The sequence below is a fragment of the Monodelphis domestica genome, chromosome 3 (assembly GCF_027887165.1).
Source record: "Monodelphis domestica isolate mMonDom1 chromosome 3, mMonDom1.pri, whole genome shotgun sequence".
NCBI lineage: Eukaryota > Metazoa > Chordata > Mammalia > Didelphimorphia > Didelphidae > Monodelphis > Monodelphis domestica.
This window is the reverse complement of record NC_077229.1, coordinates 475,685,482-475,707,999: the sequence shown is the minus strand read 5'-3', so window position 1 is coordinate 475,707,999 and position 22,518 is coordinate 475,685,482. Positions and strand designations below refer to the sequence as shown.

At 34.8% G+C, this 22,518-nt stretch overlaps 1 protein-coding gene across 11 annotated transcripts in view; it reads left to right on the top strand.

Annotated features, from left to right (window-relative positions):
• MCTP1 (multiple C2 and transmembrane domain containing 1) overlaps window positions 1-22,518 on the top strand; it is a 774,261-nt gene that overhangs the window by 416,749 nt on the left and 334,994 nt on the right. For all 11 annotated transcript variants that reach the window (XM_056820811.1, XM_056820808.1, XM_056820812.1 and 8 more), the window contains exons 3-4: window positions 6,079-6,221; window positions 18,172-18,251. In XM_056820811.1, the coding sequence (XP_056676789.1) occupies window positions 6,079-6,221; window positions 18,172-18,251 (223 nt within the window). The remainder of the gene's footprint in view (window positions 1-6,078; window positions 6,222-18,171; window positions 18,252-22,518) is intronic.

The window sequence follows — 22,518 nt, the reverse complement described above, 5'->3', positions numbered from 1 at the left end:
AAAGGGGGAACATCCTGCCACATACATAGACCATCTGTCAGAAATGGCAGAGGCAATCTTAGGATTAGAAGCAGATAATGACAAGACAGCTGGCCATGTACATAGGCAATTTCTGAGGGGATGCACACCCAATTTAAGGACATTTTTAAGAACTATTTCCCTAGATATCACTCAGTTTCCCTAATTGAACTGAAAGAGGCTGCAGATTACCTATTTGAAAATAGTTCAGATCAGAGCAAGGAAGTTAAAGATCTTAAGGAAAAGTTAGAGAGGACTGAAAAGGATTTGAAGCAGAAGGAAATTGAGGAAATCAAAAATTTGAACATGGTCAGAACATACACAAAACCTAGTACACAAAATAAACCTAGTTACTAGGCAAGATCAGAGCAAAAAGAAACTAGGGAGTGTTTCTTTTGTCACCGGAAAGGGCACTTGATTAGAGACTTTCTTAAAGAAGAAACAGGAGAGTACTAACAGAGAAAAACATACTGCAGGAACTAGGTACAAGAAATCCACTTGCTGTTCACACTGCAAGTTGAAGTCCTCACAACAAGCTCCTGATTTGAGGGAAATGCAAAAGGCAATAAAAACTGGAGCTAAGCCTAAATATTCAGAAATGGTTAGAAAGGAATTATGGAGCCAGACACTTGGAAATAGAAGAAATAGTAACAAAGAGGCTACAGACAAAAATAGTAGAAAAAAACTTGGGAAATAGTGTAAAATTGGTGCAAGAAAGTGATTCTGTGAATGATAGCCATTGCAATAAAACAAGAGAAAGGCAGAGCCAGATTAAGGAAAATGAGGCAGAAATTAATGAAATAACATCTCAAATTGCAAATGAGATGAGAGAATTTGATAAGACCTATATAGTAACCACACAGGAAAAGTCTGTAAAGGAAATCATTCCTAGAAAACTTTTTCCACTGTAGAGTGGAAAATGGGATTGAATTATGCAATAGAAAAAGAAAGAAAGAGTCACAAGAACTCAAGAAAAAGTTAGTGACTAATACAGAGACACATAATTTCAGTTCCCTAAAGGTTACGGTTGATAAAGATAATAAGGCTCTAAAAACATTCACAGAGGTTCCACCAAACTTTGCAGAGATACCCTTTGTAAATACATCTAATTTGAATCCAGAAGCTGATACTTTCCATCCAGCACTGAGTGATTTAGTTAAGGAAAAAGTGACTGATAATGGAACTGAATTTACCTTTGAAAATAAACCTATTCAAAGTATTGGAGGTGATATATCAGTTAAATTTTAATCTGGGGATGGAGTGGCAGGCTTAGTAACAACCAAGGATTCAGTTAGTGCCAGCATTCTAAATGGCAAAGGGGTATCTAGCCAGAGCAACTGCCATGGTTTAGTTTCATGTTCCATTGAAGATTTCATTGGGAATGAATTAAATCAAGAAGAATTAACTGGGTTACATAAGCACCTGGAAGAGGGTAGCAAGGGTATAGACAATGGGTCATTAGTTATGAACACCTTGGCTACTAAACCAGAAACAGATACATGTTGTTGTGGGGGGGGCCACATGAAGACACACATCCTATTACTGACACAGAGGGAATTGCAGAAGTCCAATCTTTATTCTCAGAACAAAATACTTTAGAGGGAAAGATTCCTATCTCTACACAGTCAAATGGGAAAGAAGATAAACATAAACCTCAGACTAGTGTTAAGATCTATGATTATTAACAGTGTACAAGATCTGCAACAAGAAGCTAACCTCATACCATCAAGTTTACCAATTCAAAATGACATTCAAAAGGTTACTAGTGAGAAACAAAAAGAAACTGATTTGAGAAACACAGAAGCTGGTGACATAGGCTTAGATCAAAACAAAGTTACCAACATCTGACAAGAGCATATATAATAGGGCATTGAGAAAGATTCAAATACCATAGTGATTGCATTTAGTGACTCAGATTCAGACACTGAATCTGAAGGGATATCAGAAGATGTAATTATAATGAATGAAGATGATGTAGAAGAAATGCCTTATCAGTTTTATAAGCTTTATGAAGAGGTAGATGAAGAAGGGGATGTGTGGGATGCAAGTGAAAAGATAGAATACCTGGAACCAGTGCAAACAAACTCTTACCAATACAATGATGAGGAATTATTCTTTGGGCACAGAACAAGTTGCATACCATTGGAAGAAATTTATGCAAGCTTAGGGGTTGACAATGAAAATGATTTTATAGAGAAGTTGAATTACATTGATACAGATTCTGAATGGGAAGGTGAATATTAAGAAACATTTTGTGAACTGGAGAAGGAGATTATAGATACACAATTTCATTTCTAGTCTCTAACTTCAAACATTGGACAATTACCATTCAAGCTGTAACAGTGAAACCAAGATTATTTGGAGTTCCATAGGGTAACATTCTATACAAAACCTTATGTGAATGAAGACTAGTCTTGGGGTAGCATAAAGAACAAATTATCCCAGCAAAAGAATAAGTAATTCAATAAGAACACTCCTAAACTTGTAGCAAAATTCCAACTTCATAACTAGGACAGACACAAACATCTAGAATGCTAGAGAAGCGTGGATTCACATTGGTTGAATCTGTGATAACAGAAAGTTGTAGATGAGAACTGAAAAAGTGTTATCCATATCTCTCAACCTTCATCCTATACCAGGGGAAGGAAGGGAGTGAGGGTATACCATGAAGATATTATTTCATAGTTTCAGATATCTCACTAGACATAACAATGTGATCATGTCATCAGTGATGATACATATACTGATGACATCTGAGAATGTGTATCTGAGTGTGTGACATCTGAGTATATGTATCATCACTGATGACATCTGAGAAAAAAAAAAGTCCTAGTCATGAATTACAACATGAATAGCCCAAGAAGAAAGCAATATCAAGCCTGGTCAATGTAAGCCTACTGAGAACAAAGGAAAGCACTGGAGAATACTAGCCACCAGAATACAGTAGAGAGAGCCCTGCATAAGTTAAAATAATGAAAGGATAGCACCCATGATGATATACAGCCATTAACAGAAAACATAAGGAAAACTTGCATTTGAAAGAGTAGTAGCCACAAAGAAACAAAGCCTCAATGTAAAATATAAAATAGTCTCTGCCTGACATAGTAACAAATCAAAAAGAACTATCTCCAAGTACTACATACAATAACCATTCAAAAAGTACATACAGTAACCAAATGATAGACCTCCTAGATGAAAAGAAAAGAAAAATTGAAAATTATACTCTTAGAAATAAAGCATATACCCATGCAAGAAGAAAAACACAAGTTGACCTAACTTGCAAGCACGAAGAGACACAAATGCAAAAAGCTTACCCCCATGCATGAAGAAAGATTAATAAATTCTTCATGCACGAAGATTTCAACTCACTTCCATGCAAAAGTTAAAATAATGAAAGGATAGCACCCATGATGATATACAGCCAAAACTTTTCACTCTTACTTGAACACACATGTATAAATCTCACATACATGCATTGTTTCTGTGTTCCTGGGTTCCTGATTATTGCAGTGGATCCTGATTTGAAGAAAATGAGTCTTCGATCAAGTCTGGACGATGGCAAATAGCATGCGGACCAGACGAAGGACCAGAGTGGAAAGGAAGAGAATTTCTACAAGCAACATGACTGGACACGGAAGAACTTTGGAACTTTGAAATTTGGAACCTTTGGCCATGAAGATTATGTAAGGAAGCATCATACATGTGAACAACACATATATTTGCACACACATCCTACATAGCAAAGTAACATAATTCATGGAATGGGTAAGTATACAGCATGCACAACAACAAATGAAGACACTGACAAAACTTTCTGTGGGAAATTCAAACAGAAAAAAAATTTTGTTTTCTGCATGAGTTTGCACAGAAATCTACAAGGATTTATGTACACATGCATATACTAAATTAACTAACATGCTAACTTTTAGAGTAAGTTCATTAATAGTTGTAACTAATAACAATAGTAATAGCCTAGTGAATTGGTCTAAGGCTTAGGAAATAGAGACAGAGAAGTTCTATAGTACAGAAGTCAGATTGTATGATTGTAGGTTAGCATTTGTAAGTGTTAAGAAATTTTCTTAGTGACTATATATACATTAGGATAAGTCATTTGCATGTTCAATATGTTATTGAATTGTTGAGATGATTTGAATGTTGTTATTTGTTTTGTTATGGAAAACTATGTTCATGTAATTCCCCTACCTAAACCATTTCCCTATGACCCATTCTTAGCTTAGCATTTAGAGAGATAGAACAGCTAAGATGAGTTTAGGAGCTTATTACTTGGTGGGGGGGGGGGGGGAAGGTAAGAGTATATTTCAGATAGCAAAGAGTTAAGATAGAATTATTACTAATGAGGTAAATATCATGAAAATAAAATGCAAGTTGCATTTTTGCTAATAAAAGGGGGGATTGTGATAGAGACATGAAGTGAGAGAGGTTTTGCAGGACTTGTGGACCAAGATGCAAGAACCAGGGTTCCAACTGAATGTTCCTGGTTGGTGGCAGTTTGAGCTGATGGGGGGAGGGTACTTTGTCTCTGACTGAAAGTCACTCTCTTTCCCTGGAGGTTTGAAGCTGACTGAAAGACCTTTGTGAGGCTGACTTGTTTTGGGGGGTTTCTCTGGCTCTGAGCAGTTGAAGTTGACACTGAGAGGAGAAACTTGGCTTTTGGGACTTTGTCTCTGTTTCTCTGGCTTTGAGCAGTGGAAGCTGACATGGGGAGAAGCTATTAAGTTGGTGGTCTATTTGAGAGTTGAGCTGACCAGGAGAAAACTTAGAGACTTTGAACTTTGTTTTTCCCTGGGGTTGAAGCTGAGAAAGGAGATGAGCCAGGCTGAATTTGTGAAGAAGAAGAAAGAAGATTTTGAAAGGGCTGCTGTCCATCTTCCTAACTGTCTAAGAGTCACACTTGTGACTCCCCAAACCCTCAATTTTATCTCATTTAGATTAGGGAAATCCTCATCCGTCTTACCTCTTGTTATCCCAATAAACCCCTTGACTTGAAAAGGGAAAGGAAAAGAATATCTTTATAGTTTACTCAACTGGGGAGGGAAGGAGCCAAAGGCTTCAAGAAGAACTGGGTGGAGAGGGTTGGTAAAAGGAGGTAGTGAAGGAGGAAGAAGTTTAGGAATTAAATTGATCCATCAGCCATCAGTAGGGATCAGTAGGCAAACCCCAAATTTCCCCAGTATCTATTCAGAGTAGTTCCCTGTGTGGCAGCATCCCTGTGTACCAGTATCCCTGTGTGGCTTCCCTCAGCATTTCTCATTCTTACCTTCATTACAAATAAGCAGCCTCAGGTTCCTGTAGCAGCTCTCTCAAGTCAAAAGTCAGAGAACAGTTTACCTCTCCATTTCAACAAGTAACAGTTTCCAGTCAGTTTACTCTTCTATTTCACAGTGTAGTTGAGAATCAATTTGGATTCATTTCCAGAAAGTACATTTAAAAGGTATGAAGTTTTAGCCACAAATGTAAGACTACTAAAGTCAATTAATTGATTGTTTTCTACTAGAAGATAGAAGCAACTGACTGATATAGTAGATAGAATGCTGGAATTGGGCTCAGGAAAACTTAAATTTAAATCTGACTTAAAACAATTAATAGTGATATAACCCTGGGCAAAGTGATAATCTCTCAGCTTTAATTTCTCATCAATAAAATGGAGATAATAACCTACCTCATAGTGGTGTTGTGAGGATCAGATCAAATGAGATATCAGCAAAGTGTTCTTTAAAACTCAAATCACTATATAAATGTTTAATTTATTGTTGTTGGTACTTGAATTAAGTGTCTCAGTGTAGAAATCTTTGTTGTTATTGCTATTATAATTACTAGGACTGGGTTACTTTATAAAGAAAATAAAACTTATCCAGTGATTTAAAAATATATAGCAACTGACCTTTCATTGTGTAAGAAAAACAAAACATCCTTAAGTTTTCTTTTTCCCTATAAGTTGTCTTCATGATCTTCTATTAAACATTTTATGATCAGATCCACCATTCCTGTTTGCATGATAAGAAATAATTAACATAGATCAATGTGCTTCTCTTTAAACAGGGACAAGTGATCCCTACGTGAAGTTTAAAATTGGAGGAAAAGAAGTTTTTAGAAGTAAAATAATACACAAGAATCTCAATCCTGTATGGGAGGAAAAAGCTTGCATTTTTGTTGATCAAACTAGGGAACCTCTATATATAAAGGTGAGTTACTTATTTCTTTCATGCTAATGGAAACTGACATAGAGATGTTTGCTTAGTGCTTATTAATGCTGTCTTCTTTGTCTAACAAGATATTTTTTTTTACTAGAGAAGGTTCTTTCTTCCATGTATAACTTCTCGCCTACTGTTTATGAATTTGCAAAAGAATGTAGAAAGGTAGAAGGGATTTAGTATGTAGTCATGCCAAAATTGTACAATAGAAAGTAAAATTGAATCAAATTGAATTATTCTTTAGTCAGGTTCTCCATCCAGGATTATGCACTATGTCAATAAACAAATTTTCTATGATTTGTATAATAAACAAATGTTTATTGTTTACCATGTGGAAGGCACAAAAAATGAAAATCAATTCCCGTCGTTAAGCAGGCAGGGAGAGTTGGAGAATAAAAATTGTAAAGAAGGAATTTTGATATACTTAGAATAAAGAGTAGAAAGAAGAAGGTGACCTTTTTCTTCTTTTTGGCTTTTTTCTTATCTTTCGTACATGGAGTACAGACTAGAGTGAAGCTGAGTCTTGGCTCTTAGTCCTATGTGAGAGTGGTTCTGCAGAACAAAAGGCATTTAATGGTTGCTGTAGAGCAAAGACCATTGGAAAATGCATGTGGTCTCATGTCTTCCCAAATAGGGAATTCTGATCCCAGAGAGAGAGAGAGAGAGAGAGAGAGAGAGAGAGAGAGAGAGAGAGAGAGAGGCAGAGACAAAGATAGAGAGAACTGGTCTCCTTAGCTGATAGAAGCTGTGAAGAGGAAAACCAGATGGCTAAGTGATAAAAATTCAGCAACTCTAATTTCTTGGGTAGAGAGGAGCATTTCTTCAAAAGTAGCCTTCTAAAAATAGGAGAATATTCTGGGTAGCATCATCTTTGGGAGTTGCCTCTTCAGCAACTCCAAGTTCAAGAGTTAAGGGAAACAGCCTTTTACTTATGGAAGGAGAATTTCTATTCAGTGTCAGACTGTTAGAGGAGAGAAGATTTTTATATGCATGCCTCTTGGAGAAAAAGTAAAAGGAAAGGTTTAGTTGGAATGAGCAAATGACCAGGATTTTGCCCTCCTCTTTGGCTTGCCTAACAATCTGAAATTACTTCTGAGTGCTTAATAAATGTTTGCTGCCTGATTGAACTTTGATGCTTGTAGGCTTAAACCAACTTAATACTCTTCTAGATCTCAAATATGCCAGAGTCTTTCTTCAGAGCAGCAATTCTGTTAGGTAGACTTATAAAAATGAATTGGCTTTTACATCAAGTCACTTAGTGTGAACAAGTGGAGATGAAGGGAAAGCAAGGAAGACCTAATGATATACAGAATATATTCTTAAGAGTTCTGATTAGAAACAAACTATAATTTTGGTTCCATAAACCACCTACGTATTTCTAAGTAGAGATATTCTTGACCATTAATGCTATTGGAAAACCCAGGAACCTTTATGATTCAGTGTTTTTAGTTGACATTTGTCCATCTATGGGATTATGGCCTTTGACAGTAAGAACATATTTCTGATCCCCCTTTTATATACATCAGTCAAAAGTATTAAATCAAAACAAGAAGAGGAAAGGAGAAAGAGCTGTGACATTGTATCTAATTAACCAACTAAAGATCTAGTGGTTAATTAGTAGTTAAAAGAAAGTTGAGGTATAATGATTTATGAAAAAGACATTCTATGAAGAATCCCCACTCTTTCTTATGATTTATCAGCTCTATAACCTTCCTATGTATATATAACTATATGACTAAATGGATCAGTTATTTGTAGAGGAACTGAAGGCACCAATTTGAGCCAAACAAAAAACAAAAAAACAGGGTAGCTTTTTTCCTCCAGTAGATGTATAGGGTTATAATATCCATTATTCTTGTTCTTTTTTCCCTCTTATTTGATTAGATTTATTTGGTTATCAGTGTTGTATTTTTGTCAAAAACTTTTTATGTATCCATTAACATAATCATAAGATTTTGTTACTTTTTATGTAATCAATTATGTTCATAGTTTCCCTTATGTTAAACCATCCCTACCCACCTGGCATAAATCCCATTGTCATAATGTATAATCTTAGTAATATATTGTTGTGGTCCCCTGACTTGTATTTTGTTTAGAATTTTGCAAGTGAAATTAACCTATCATTTTCTTTCTTTGTTTTTGTTCTTTCTGATTTAGGTATCTGAATTATATTTGTTTCATAAGAAGAGACTGGCAGGCCTCCTTCTTTACCAATTATTTGAAATAATTTATTTCATATTGGAATTAGATGATCTATAAATTATTTGGTAAAATTCACTTATAAATCTCTCAGGACATGATATTTTTTTCTTAAGAAGTTCTTATATAGCCTGTTCAATTTCTTTTACTAAAATAGACTAATTTAAATAATCTATTTCCTCCTCTGATAGTCAAGGAAATTTCTATTTTGTTTGTACTCTTCTATTTCACTTAAATTGTTAAATTTGTACTCATATAATTGAGAAAAACTAAAATTTAAAATATAAATTTTGTAGAAATATTTGCCAGAAGAATAGCAATGATAATAATGGTGATAAGAATAAAAAGCAGCATTTACATAGCACTTTAAGGATAATAAAACTCTTTACGAATATTATCTCATTTGATTCTCTTAACAACCCTTAGCAGTTAGTGCTATTGTTATTTCTATTTTAAAGATCAGGAAATAGAGGCAAAGAGAGATTGAATGTCTTGCTCAGGCTCACACAGCTACTAAGTGTTAAAGGTTGGATTTGAACTCTGGTCTTCCTGACTCCAGTCTCAGCTTTCTATACACTGTGCTGCCCCAAATATAGAAATATATATGTATATATATATATGTATATATATGTTCATATACATGGAAACATGTAGAACCCTTTTCATATATCAGAGATGATAGAAGGTATTTTCCCTTATTTCATATTATTATTAATAATAAGAGTAGTAACATAGCTTTATGATTTATGAAATATTTTCCTCACATCAACCCTGTGAGTTAGATAAAGCAAATATTACTTTCCATTTTGTATAAGAGGCATCTGAGGCAAATAATTCCAATATTTCTTATATTTTATTATGAACTATGAAAAGAAAATCAAGTTTAGCCAGTAAAATGCTCATATTAACTTCTTTTTTAAAAAGAAGACTCAAATGGTAAAATAGAAAACATTTAAGTTCTTAAAGATAGTAAAATTGTTTACTCATACTTTTTATAGTACTTTACATTTGCCAAAATCTTTGCCTAATATTTAATTCAATTATCACAATATTTCTGAGAGTTTGCTAAGGTATGTGTTTTGAATGCAGTTTCTGGCTTTAATTTTGGAGGGGGGTTGTTTGTTAACTTTTCTCTTTCTATTTCTAAGCATACAAAGGTATAATCTAGAAATGATCCACTGATGACAGTGACATTTTCAAATACTAGAATTACCTAAAAATTGCAACATTTTCATTTTCTTTCCCTACTTTCAATGTAATGCTTGATTTTGATGTCTTGCACATGTCAGAAACTAATCTTGCCTGGAAAATATCTTAGTAAGTATTGGAGTCTGTAAGTGACAGGTGATATGAAAATATACCAGTTGCTGCAAATGTGTGGCTCTAAAGAATGCCCTTCATGCCTACAGTTAAGGGAAATTGGGGTCCATGTCTACTTAAATCAGAGCAGCAAGGGGAAAAAAATCCAGTTTTGGGCCAAGGTTATAAAATCACACTACAGGCTACAAAGTGATACCATTTCAAGTAAAACAAATTTAAACCTAGAACAATAATTCATTTTTTAAATCCTAGTGCTCTTATTTATATACATTATATCCATAATAAATATTTATTTTCAACTTAGCTTGGAGCAACATAATTTTTAATTTTGCATGTGTTCGTTGAAAATGGAATTGTTCCCATTTCTGTGGTTTGTTTTCCCCTTTGGCATTGTTGACAGGAGTGAATAGAAAGAAGAGTTTGGAAAACAGAATTGTAATAAGGTAGCAATAGATATAGCAGCTTAAAAATGTTAACATTTAAGAGCCAAGGGCTTTGGAACCCTCCTTGAATCTACAGTGCTGCTCTGGTCCACATTAAATAATGTGCTATGTTCAGCTCTGATGAAGAAGTACATCAATTTCAGAGGCTGTTGAAATGAATTGAAATTCTCAATTGGCCCTTCACTGCCAGGATAATTCAGAAGCCCAGTATCAGTGCCAGGGCCATAGTGGAAGAGGGAGAATCAATAATAAGATGAGGGGGAATATTTATATAAATTCTTGCTTGTTTAGGCTAATTCTCTGTCAAGAATTAGAGATCCACCAAGTATAGAGTCCTCACAGGAGACAGCTCCACTTAGGACCTTCCTACTGTTATGAAGCTTGTCTTAACACACTTGATAAATTCTTTGATATAGAATAAGAATCCCTTGAGTTTGGAGGAGGGTCAGGTGATAATCAAAAGTGTGAAAGATTGGTTTATGTTATCTGCGTTTTGTGAAATGGTACAGCATCATTCCCTCTCTCAAAGATTATATCTAAGCAGATTCTGAATTACTTAAAAGAATGTCTTAGATCAGTAACTAGAAGGAGGTCTCTAGTGCCAGGTGAAATGTGTTACAATATCAAAGCCTCCAATTTCTTGAGCAAAAGTTCTTTAAAATCACAGATATTTTTACATTCATTGTGCGTTTTACATCCTTCTATTTGTACCATCCATCACACATGGCTTTGGAGCAGTCAAGCATCTCAGCTGTTTGTCCCTGCATTGTTAAAGAGTGAAAACACTATTTCTCTACTTGTTTTTCACTTATACCTGATTTTCTGGGGACATCTGGGAATTGGCCATCAGTGCCTACCATGAAAGTAACTAACTTCTCATGTCTTTAATTTATACTGTGCCATACCATGAGATTCCTAACAAAGATGAGATATGAATCAGCTTTGTTCAATTATTTTTCAAATTCTGTCATATCATATGGTCTTAAGGTCTGTTTCTCCATATTTGATGGACTGAGTCCTTCACAAGATGTATTTAATTTGATTTTTTAAAATCATCAGGACACTGATGCAAAAGCAATTTGCCATCATTTTCTGAAATTCAATACACCCCCTAAGATATCTATAGGAACTGGAAAATGGAATGATAGAAATAAATTGCTTTTAACCCAGTTACGCTGACTTCCACATAGTGATTTTAGTCTTGATTCCCAGTGGGGTCCTTAATTTTATTGACTGAACTCAGTACCTATTATAGAGACACATCCTGAGTTTTGTTCCTTTGTTTTCAGGCTTCTAGATAGGATGTTCAGTAATTCTGGGGCTCATAAACTCTACCATTTGAAGGTGTTAACATGTTCAAATGCAAATGCGGATGCACAGAGCTGGGTTCCTTCTGTCAACCACATAAGGCTGTATGGAAACGAGATGTTGGCATTATTAATTAAAAACAAACAAAAATGAGATGAGGCCCAGATTTCTCAGTACTTGATACTTGTTGCCTTGAGAATTGAAGTAACAGCTTAAAATTTTATTTAGCTTTATGGTATATTCCAGAGTCTTTTCTCCTGCCTGTGTTCCCTGAAACTGGTATGGAGTTGCTAAACCCCTAGGGGTCTTCTAAATTTCTGAAACAGGAATTTAGGAAACAGTGGGGCTTTCATTTCTCGTTTCTTCCTCATTCTATCTGCTTATTGTCCTGGGGATTTCACTTATAGCTGCCTCCCCTCTAGTTAAGGAATAGTGTCTAGGTATTGAAATGAGCTAATCATTACCTTAATGAAGGGACAATAGCTTTCAGTGTTATTCTCTCCCACGTTTGTCTCTTTATGTCATGGATTCTTAACCTAGAGTCTGTGAACTTTTAGAAAAAATATTTTGATATCTACATTTTACTATAATTGCTTTCCTTTGAAATCCTAATATTTTCTTTTATGCTTTTAAAGTTGTTCTGAGAAATGGTCCATATAAGTTTTATCATACTGCCAAAGGAGCCTGTAATGCTAAAACGGTTAAAAGCCTCTAATATAAATAAATGGAAAACTGAAGTTTAAGTTTAGATAATTCAGATAAAGAGAAAACCCCTAAGATTGAAGAAAAAGAATGGCTTGGATTTTAGAGTTATTTAGGTTAGTCCACTGACGTCCTCCAAACCTCATTGCGCATCTTCTGTTAATTTATGTCAGTGTATTAGCTTTGGCATCTTTCTATGAGACTGGAGAGATTGTGTAGATCCCCAGTGTTCTCATTGTTTCTCTTTCACCTAGAATCATAGAAGGCATTGAAGTACAAGGTGTGTTTATGACTAGGGTTCAGGGGCAAGTGATTAATATGGTTTGCTTTTATTTGCTTTCCTCTTTGAAAATTCCAGGTGAAGCAGCTAGATGATAGTATGAATACTGACCTGGAGTCAGGAAGATGCAAATTCAAATATGACCTCATATACTTACTGATTTTTGAAGCTGGGCAAGTCACTTGTTTTGTTTCCTCATCTGTAAAATAGGAAGAAGAATAGCACTTACTTCCCAGGGTGGTTGTAAGGATAAGATGAGATAGTTGTAAAGTATTTTGCACTATTTAAGAGCTAGCTGCTCTTGTTATTATTATCATTATTATTACCTCACTCTATACAGTAAAGTATTGAAAATGTTTTGTATAAATAAAATTATTTTTAAACTATTTTTTAATTTTGAAAAATAATAATTTTAAATGCAACAGAGAAATGTGTGATTTAGAATCATTGGATGTGAAAGCCAGAAAGGATTTCAATAATTATCTAGACAAACTCATTTTACAGAGGAAGAAATAAACATAAAAAGGAGAGATGACTTACCATAGAAATAAACAGAGCTAAGTTTCAAATGCTAATATTTTTAGCTTCATTTAAAACACTTTTTACTACTCTGCCTTTCCCATTTTGGATCATTCTGTATGATTCCCAAAGAATCCCAAAGAATCATTCTGTAAATTAAATATTTTATATGGTTTTTCATTTTCCTCATTCTCCTATATGTTTAACCACTCTACTGCACTCTTTTTAATTGTTTGTTTTTTTTTTGGTCTTCTTTCCGATTCCTTAATGTGAATGTTACTACCCAAAGGTCTAGTAATTTTCTTCTCTCTACTTTCTCCCTGGGCAATTTCATTCATTCCCATGGCTTTGAACTACCACCTTTATGTAAATGATCTACAGTCCTGTATCTAGAATCTTGATCTTTCTTTTCCAAGCTCTAAAATCACATACCCAAATGAATAGAGAATATTTTCAACCAGATATCTCTCCACCAATTTAAATTCAGCATGTCCAAAAACTGAGTGCAGTATCTTTTCCCCTAAACTCTTTTATCCTTCTGTCTTCATTCTTTATGTCTGTGGCACAACTATTTAATTCATCTCTCATGTCTTTATAGTTTGGAAATTGTTTTTTACTCTTTCTTTTTTCTTTTCTTTATGTCTTTAATATTTCAAGGATTTATTATTTTGATATTTTGGCTACTTTCTTTGCTAGTACAGCTGACAACTGTTTACCATATTCTGCCACTATTATCCCAATAGCATTTCTGTAATGTCTCTTTCTTGCCCTTTTACCACCACTTTTGTATAGGTCTGGTGGGTTTTTTAATTAATATGTAATAACTAAAGTATTATATTTTTATAAAGTATTATTAATAACAACTAGAGTAAAAGCTACCTAAATCACCCAGACTGCTCTGAAAGAAGAGAGCAAATAGGACAGAGACACCAAACTATATACAAGCATGACCACATAAACATGGTAGAAAGATTAAAGAGAATTTGGGGAAATACTAAAAGAAATTTTGGGGGATGTAGTTGAAAAGATACAAAATTTCCACTTATGCAGTCTTCATTACCATTTGCCTGTTATATTGCTTTAGACTCTTAATAGATCACAGTCTCCTTAATATCTCTATTCTGCTGCCTTAAATTCATCTTTCATACCACTGACACAATAATTTTTTATTGCTCTGATGCAATCATTTCTTTGCTCAAATATATTCAATGATTCTCTATTACCAACACTGACAAAAATTCAAACTTGATATTCAAGACCTTATACATGGTAACCTGTGGTATAGGAGTAAAAGTGCTGGATTTGGAATCAGAGAATCTGAATTTAATTCTTATTTCTGCTGAGTTATTTTTCCCTCCTGTACCACTTAGGACAAACTCTTAACCTCTCTAGACCTTGCTTTCTTTATCTATAAAACTGAGGTGAGGGGTTAACCCTAGCCTGAATTACTGACTTCTAAGGTCTCTTCCATCTCTTAATCTGTAATCCTCTGGCTAATCTTTCCAGTTTTATTTCATATCATTTCCCTCTACTCGCTCTATAGAATAACCAAATTAACCAGCTCTCTACTTGATTCCCCTATGCTTTTACTTAAGCTGGTCCCTAACTCAGAGGTGAGCTTTTCCTCTTCCCAAAGCTTTGTTTATAACTTTGCTTAAGAGTGAATTCCATGTAATATTATATATTACATCTACTCAATTATTGATTAATATATATTTGTTACATATACATATTATATATAATATATCAAATCTGGGCATTTTCATTGGCCATACCACATGTCTGGAATTCATCTCTATGTACTGACTTCCCTGGTTTCCTTTGATTCTCAGCTAAAATCCTGCCTTCTACAGGAAGCCTTTTCTGATCCTTCCTTAATTCTAGTGCCTATGATCTCTTGATTATTTCCAGTTAATGGTGTGGTCCTTCTTAGTTGTTTGTACACCATATCCCCCATTAGGACGAAAGGAAGGATTGTCTTTTTCCCTTCTGTGTATTCCTATCAATTAACATAATGTTTGATATTGTTGAGTCATGTCAGACTCTCCATAATCCTGTGGACTGTGGAATTTTCTTGACAAATGCTGACCATGGAGTTTTCTTGGCAAAGATATTGGAATGATCTGAAATTTCCTTCTTCAGTGAATTAAGGCAAAGAGAGGTTAAGTGATTTGCCTGAGGTTGCACAACTAATAATTATCTGAGGCTGTATTTGAACTCAGAGCTTCCTGTCTTTAGGTCTGTGTTCTATGCACTTAATAATCTCACTATCCATAAGTTTGTTTTTCAGTCCTTTCAGTTATGTCAGATTCTCTGTGACTCCACTTGGGGTCTTCTTAGCAAAGATACTAGAGTGGTTTGCTATTTCATCCTCTAATTTATTTTGAGGCAAAAAAGGTCAAATGGATTGCCCAGGGTTTCACAGCTAATGTCCAAAGTCCTTTTTTGAACTCAGGGACATGAGACTTCTTGACTTCAAGCTTGGCACTCTATCCATTGCTCCACCAAGCTTCCCACTGATGCATAGTTGGTACTTTATAAAAGATAATTGACTGAATGACTGTTAGTTTCTTTTCTCCTTTCCATATCATTTCCCTTCTAGCCCAACATCTCTGGTTAAACACTAGACTAAAAATTCTTTGAGGACATAAACTGTGTGACTGGATCTCTTCCAGAGACCAGTACAGTATTCTACACAGAGTTCTCATTTAATGTTTGATTGTATTAATGTATATCATGTTGTTTGTTTTATAAAAGAAAAACCTCCATATACTTTAGAACAAATAGCAATTTCCAATCAAACTATAATAATATGACCTTTTACTTACTCAGATCACAACTTTGCCACCCTCAGAAGGGCACCTATATTGGGTTTTTCTTCCAGTGATGCTGAAGGATTTATATGGATCTCCTCATACCCAACCCAACCTGTGGCAGCAATATACATCTGTTAAGATCAGTGGCTGAAATTAGAGCCATTTCTTCCCTCATTCTCACTCTCTTAATGCCTGAAGCTGTTGCATTTTCAAAGAAATTTTTTCAACTTTGTTAAATTGTGTTTTTATTTGTGGGTCATTTTAGTAGGAGTTGGTTCATCTAAGAAACCAGGTAAGAAAATGAAAGGAACTCACTGTTCTCTAGATAAAAACCTACTTGATTAAAATAGAGAAAAGGATATTTCAAATTTTCTCTGCAATTCCAAATGGAAGCACATCCCTGAAGGGAGGGAAGTGCCAGGCACTGTTATAAATTTTGTTAGTATCATTTAATCCTCATAATGACTCTGTTAGGTAGGTACTATTGTTATTCTTATAATCTCTTCATTTTTCATTTGTTGCTCTACCTGGTTTTGATTCTATCATATCACCACTCTAGGGGCCCCCATAATGCCCCCACTTTCAGCTTTTTGTGTGTATTGTCTTTCCCTCCATTGGATTATAAGCTCTTTGAGGGCAAAAATTATTTTTCTTTTTTTTATTTATAGCCTCAATACTTAGCACTGCACATTTTTTTTGCTATTAACTATCCCCATTTTACAATGGAGTAAGTTGAGGCAAACAGGGTCTCAATAATAGTAGTACTTGCAGTCCAACACCCATAGCTATCGTCCTAGACAGCAACCCATTATGAGATTGCAGTCTGACGATTGCTCCTACAGGTGCTGTACCTACATTTATTGAATACCCCCCAAAACAAAGGTATTGCCACCAAAGTCCCTGGCTCTGTCAAATGGCTCAGTGTGAGAACAAAAAATAGTTCACCATCAGTAGGAATGTCATTAAGGAAGAAGTAGCTTCTTCTTTACTGCAGAACTTTAGGGATATGCAGCTTTTCCATCTGACTTGCAGCTGAAATCTTCCATATGTTCTGTCTGGTCATTACAATGTGAGCTTCTTGAGATTAGGGATTGTCTTACTTTTTGATTCATCTCAACATTTAGCATAGTGCTTTGCATTCAGAAAGTCCTTAATAAACGTTTTATTCATTTATTCATACATTTTTATTGCTTTAATAAGCAATTTTGCTTTGTGTTCTAGGGAATCTTTGTTAGCCTATTAAATGGTGCTACCCTTTTTAGTTTTTAATTCCCACAGCTTATACTTTGCTCCTCTGGTTAGATGCCACTGATCAACAGTAAATGGCTAAAAGAAATAGTGTATAATACTAGAGAGGAGTTAAAAACTTCTTCCTGACACTTTAACCCTTTTTTGGAATAACATAATCATCACATAAATTAATTTTAGCAACTTTTGGCATTCACTACTTTTCCCATCAGGGACTATTTTATGGAAATTGAGTGAAAGATATAGACATCAGAATCTTGAAATTCTAATCCAATCTTTGACAAGTTGACTTACTGAATGATTAAAACCTATTTTGAGTAATATAGTAGGGCTTGAGAAAGTGATATTTGGTAATTTAATCATATTTTGAGCAAATGTTTTTAAAATAAATTTTTTCTAGCAAAGAGAAAAATTGAGGTATGCCCATATAGCAAACCTACACTCTCTCTTATTGTTTGTGTTTTATTATTGTTGATGACACTGCTACAATCTCACATTTTTATTCTACTTTAAAAAAAAACTTTTCAAAGTGCTTTCACATGTAATAGCTCCATTTTCTCATATTTGTGTGTATTTACCACACCTTTGCTCCTGCCATCCTAAAAGATGGAACCTAAATGCACTTTAAAATATGGGAAAATTGAACTCATTATCTCATTTTTTGCTGACAATAGTCCTATGTAGAGGGCAGACTTGCTGAATTTCATACCAGCATATTGATACATAATTATACTTTTCCATCCCCAGCGTATCTACTTAAATGAGGGATTAGAGGAGGGAAACCCACAGGAATGCCTAATAGAGACCAATGTTCTTCAACTTTTCATTGCAATGATACATAATCATTGATTAATTTAAGGAAAAGTTTACTCATTAGAGTGTTGTATAGTATACATTTCTTTAAATGAAAGGAAAGGCATTTTCTTTTGAGAATTATCTGACCGGCTTCAAAGTAACTAAATATACCTCAGATCATTTCAGAACCAGAACTGCAGTGAGTGATACAAGTTACTAGCCTTATTTTTTCCTGATTAGATATTCACACAAAGCTTCTACCTTGTTTTTGGAATAACACATAACAAAGCATTATGTCTTTTGTATTACAGGTATTTGATTATGACTTTGGACTACAGGATGATTTTATGGGTTCAGCTTTTTTGGATCTCACACTATTGGAGTTAAAAAGGTACAGTTCTATTGTAGTCACAAAATCTCTTAAACAGCAAAACTATTTCACCATTATACCCATGGTTTAGCAAATGAAGCTTCTTGTTACCAGCCTCTTGACAGAAAAGTGATGAATTCAAGATACTGAATGAGACATAAGCAGCCAGTGTGGACAGTGGATGAAACTATCTGTTTTTCCTTGACTGTGTTTATTTTTTAAAGGGTTTTGTTCTTCTTTTCTTTTTTCCCCTAATGGAGAACAAAGGGAAATATTGGTAAAATAACAAGAAAAAGAAAGAAAAGTAGGCAAAAAGGTGAGTTTGGTTTTTTATTAGCAAGGAAAGAATGGAAGGCCAGGCCAGCATAATAGTCTTAAAAACTAGAAATTGATTTCATTAAATCCATAAAAAGAAAAGCATATGTATGTATATATGTGTTCATAACAGAGACCAATAGTTTCATGAACAAACCTCATTTAAAAAAATTGTTTGACTCTGTAAATGCAAATATTCATTCTACTAAAATCCATTAAATTCAGAATAAAAATAATTTTAAAAAGAAAAGAAAACTTGTGAATTTTGCTTCAAAAGCTCAACCACTCTACCACTTTAACAAAGTTCACAAAAGTCTAACATAGAAGTCATTGCCAACTTCCATATAAAGGAATGTTATAAAAAGGATTGGCACACTAGTTATATCTGTAAAGTGTAGTGTCCCTTTCAAAGTGCTTTTGACACTGAAGGACAATCTGAAAGTTCATCAAGAAGTGAAGTAGACCAGATCAGACACCCAAAGATTAGACAGACTTTCTGAGGAAGGGTAGCTGGAAAAGTTCAGCCATGCGTACCTGGAAGAATTCAGGAGAAGATGCAGGTAGAATTGGAGCTGAGGAGGGAGAACATTCCAGTCATGGAGAACAGCCAAAGAAAATGCCAGGAGGTAGGAAATTGAGTGTCCTTTTTATAGAATAGGGAAGAGGCCAGGGTCAATGGATAGAAGAGAAAATGTTTGGAATAAAGTATCAGAAGAGTGGAAAGATAACAGGTAGATAGATTATGAAGGGCTTTGTTTACCAAACTGAGCATTTTGTATTTGCTGCTGCAGGAAATAGGATCTCTCACCCTACCCCAATCTACCCTCCAAAGTGATTTTTCCTATCTTCTCCAGGAGTAAATGCAAAATTCTCTGCTGGATGTTCTAAGTCCTTCGTGATGGGACCTTTTCCTACCTTTCTATTCTTCTGATATATTACTCCAGTCACACCTTCTATTTAGTGTGCTGATCTCCTTGTTATTCCATGAACCAGGTATACCATCTCTGGTCTCCAAGCATTTTCTCTGGCTATCCCCCATGCCTGGAATGTTTCTCCTCAACTTGGCATTGACTTCCTTGAAGCCCCAACTAAAGCACCATTTTCTACAGCAAGCCTTTCCCAGATCCTCTTTACTTTTCTATATGGATTATTTCCTATTTATCCTATATATTTGATTTTGAACTTCTTAAAGATAAAGCATTTCTTTTGCTTTTTATTTTGTATCCTCAGCACAGCCCTTGTACAGAGTAGGTGCTTAGAAAAGTTTATTGACTTGTGCTAGCTGTAATTTTTATTTATAAATATTAACTTATTAAAAACTAAACATTCTGTTTCTAACATATTGAATTATTTCTATTCTTGAGCTTTAAATCAAGGCTCTGATTTGTCTCTTGAATCTCTTTACTCATAGCAAATTCAAAGGATGTCTGACCCTAAAAGTATTTTCCTTTGTAGGTTTTAGAAAAGTGAGGTTAGGAGTTCTATCTTTCCTGGTAAATAAAAACCATCTTAGGCCTGAGATATTTGTGAATAGCAGGATAGGACTCTTGAATCTTGCATTAAAAGTATTCATCAAAGTCCCTCCCAAGCAGACAGAACTTCTAGATTCTGGAATCATAGGACTGGGCATGTGATTCTCCATCATCAACCAAGGAATCAGGAAGAAACTGAGAAAATAATGGACCATCTCCTCATTGGCTATTTGACAATTAGAAATGTCTCAAGATGTCTCAAGGAAGACTTAGTAAATAATTTAGAAAATTAAATGATCCATAATGTGGAATCTTTTAGTCTTTGATCAATTAGAGAGATTTTTGATCAATTAATTTGTTGGGTATTTATAGCCTAATCAATAAATGGTTTTCTTGCCTGAAAAAAATCAACCACTCTCTACAGTCTAACTAGTCATGGACTCCCTGCAGTCTGGGATCCACAGAAGTTGCAGTTGGGTGGGAAACCTGAATGGCCAGAAAAGAGCAGGATCAAGCTCTAGCAGTTGGATCTACTCTTTCAAGAGAGAGAGAGACCTCCATTTCCTGCATTGCAGATCATTATACCCCTTCTGACATCATCATCTAGGTCCTCCCCAAGACATCCTAAGATCCAATGTCTCATTGGAACTCAGGAAACTTCCTCCTAGGAAGTGGTAAGTTTTTCAGACAGCATAATATTCTCTTCCTCCCCACTATGTGACTACATAGTCTACTTGTATTTTTCTCAACATGACATTGACTGAATTATGTTATCCCTTCCAGTTGGTCAGGCGGTTGCTTAGGTTCATAATTTTATCATGTCTAATAAAGACAAAAGATTCAGACAAAAGAAGGGAGGAACCAACAGCCTTGGAAGAGACAACTTAAGCTTCAGCCCTAAAATCAAACTCTGAGCTTTAAAATCAAAAGGTTTTTGGGGGGACAAAGGACAATCTAATATTTACTTTTCATAAGTGACTGAAATCTTCCTCTGTTCCTTGTACAAAGGTCATCTTAGGCAAATCACATAACTCCTTCAGGCCTCAGGTTCCTCATCTATAAAGTGATAGATATTAGACTCCAAGTCCTCTGAGCTTCCTACAAGCTCTATGATCCCATTGTTATACCAGTTCCATTTATTCATAGGATGTCAAAATTGTGGAGTTAAAGGTGGAAGGAACTTCAGATGCTATCTTGTTCAAGCCATTCATTTCAGAGATAAAGAAATCATAGCTTAGAAAAGTTAGTCCCTTCCCAAGGTCACTCAAATACTAAGCAGCAGATCTAGGGTTCCAATCCAAGTCCTCTTACCCAAAATCCAGTGCTTTTTTTTTTTACCACAATGTCTCAATAATAGTTTGATGGATGAAGGTCTTTAGTGCAATGCCCTTGCTCAAACTCTCTACTGTTTAACATGTTTATCAGTGTCAAATAGAAGTTTAAATGATGTGCTTATCAAATAAGATGATACTAAGTTAGAAGACTATAATTCATAAATTGGATGCCAGAATCAAGATCTCAAAAGATCTGTCTGGCTAGTCTATTGAGCAGAACTGAATAAGATGACATTTAATAAGGATAAAGACAAAGGCACATGGATTCAGAAACGCATAAATACTTACAAGTATGTGTGTGGGATCTTATGAATGCATACTTTCAGAATACTTACTCCTATTGTTTTCTATGAGTCTCACCTGGGATTCAAGACCAAAAATCATATGTATGATGAACAGGCACAAATATAAGCCAAAAAAATAAGTAAAATATATTCAGCTATTTGCATACATAAAAGGCTTCCCCTTGACTAATTTTCCATAAAATATAACTAAGACATATATAGTATATGATCATGATGACTGAATTCTAAAGAAACTAGAATTTCAGGCATTTTTTCATGTTCAAACTATTCTTTTCACTGGAGAATATTCAATCATTTGGTCTCACAACAATGCACAAATATTTCTTATACTCTCTAAAACCTAAACAATTGAAAAAATCTCGAGAGAAAAAAATGAGTGGAGAAAGGAAGAAAAAACTGTTAGTTGTTTATTGATTTTTATTTTCTTACTTTTTCCTTCATTCATTCACTTATTAAGCCTCTGCTATATTCCAGGCAGTGTTATTAGAGATAAAAAAGACCAAAAAAAATCCCCAGCCCTCAAGCAACTTACATCACTTTGCTGAGGAAACAGCATGTACACATCTAAGTAAAAATAAAAATAGATGAAGTAAAGACAATATAATTTTGGTGGAGGCAAGTCTTTAGTAACTTTGAAAATCAGGATTAACCTGCTCTAGGAGGTGGCACTTTAGTTTGGCCTTGATTAGAGATGGAAGTGAGAATAGAGAGCATTTGGAGAATTAAGTATATGTGAGATGGGGTGGAAGGGAGTGAATGAAAGAAATGGATATTGTTTGCCTTAGACTCAGATGTAGCCTCTTCTTGAGGGCTACTGTTGATTTTTTCAATTGAATCTTTCACAAAGTAGAGAGTCAGTCCC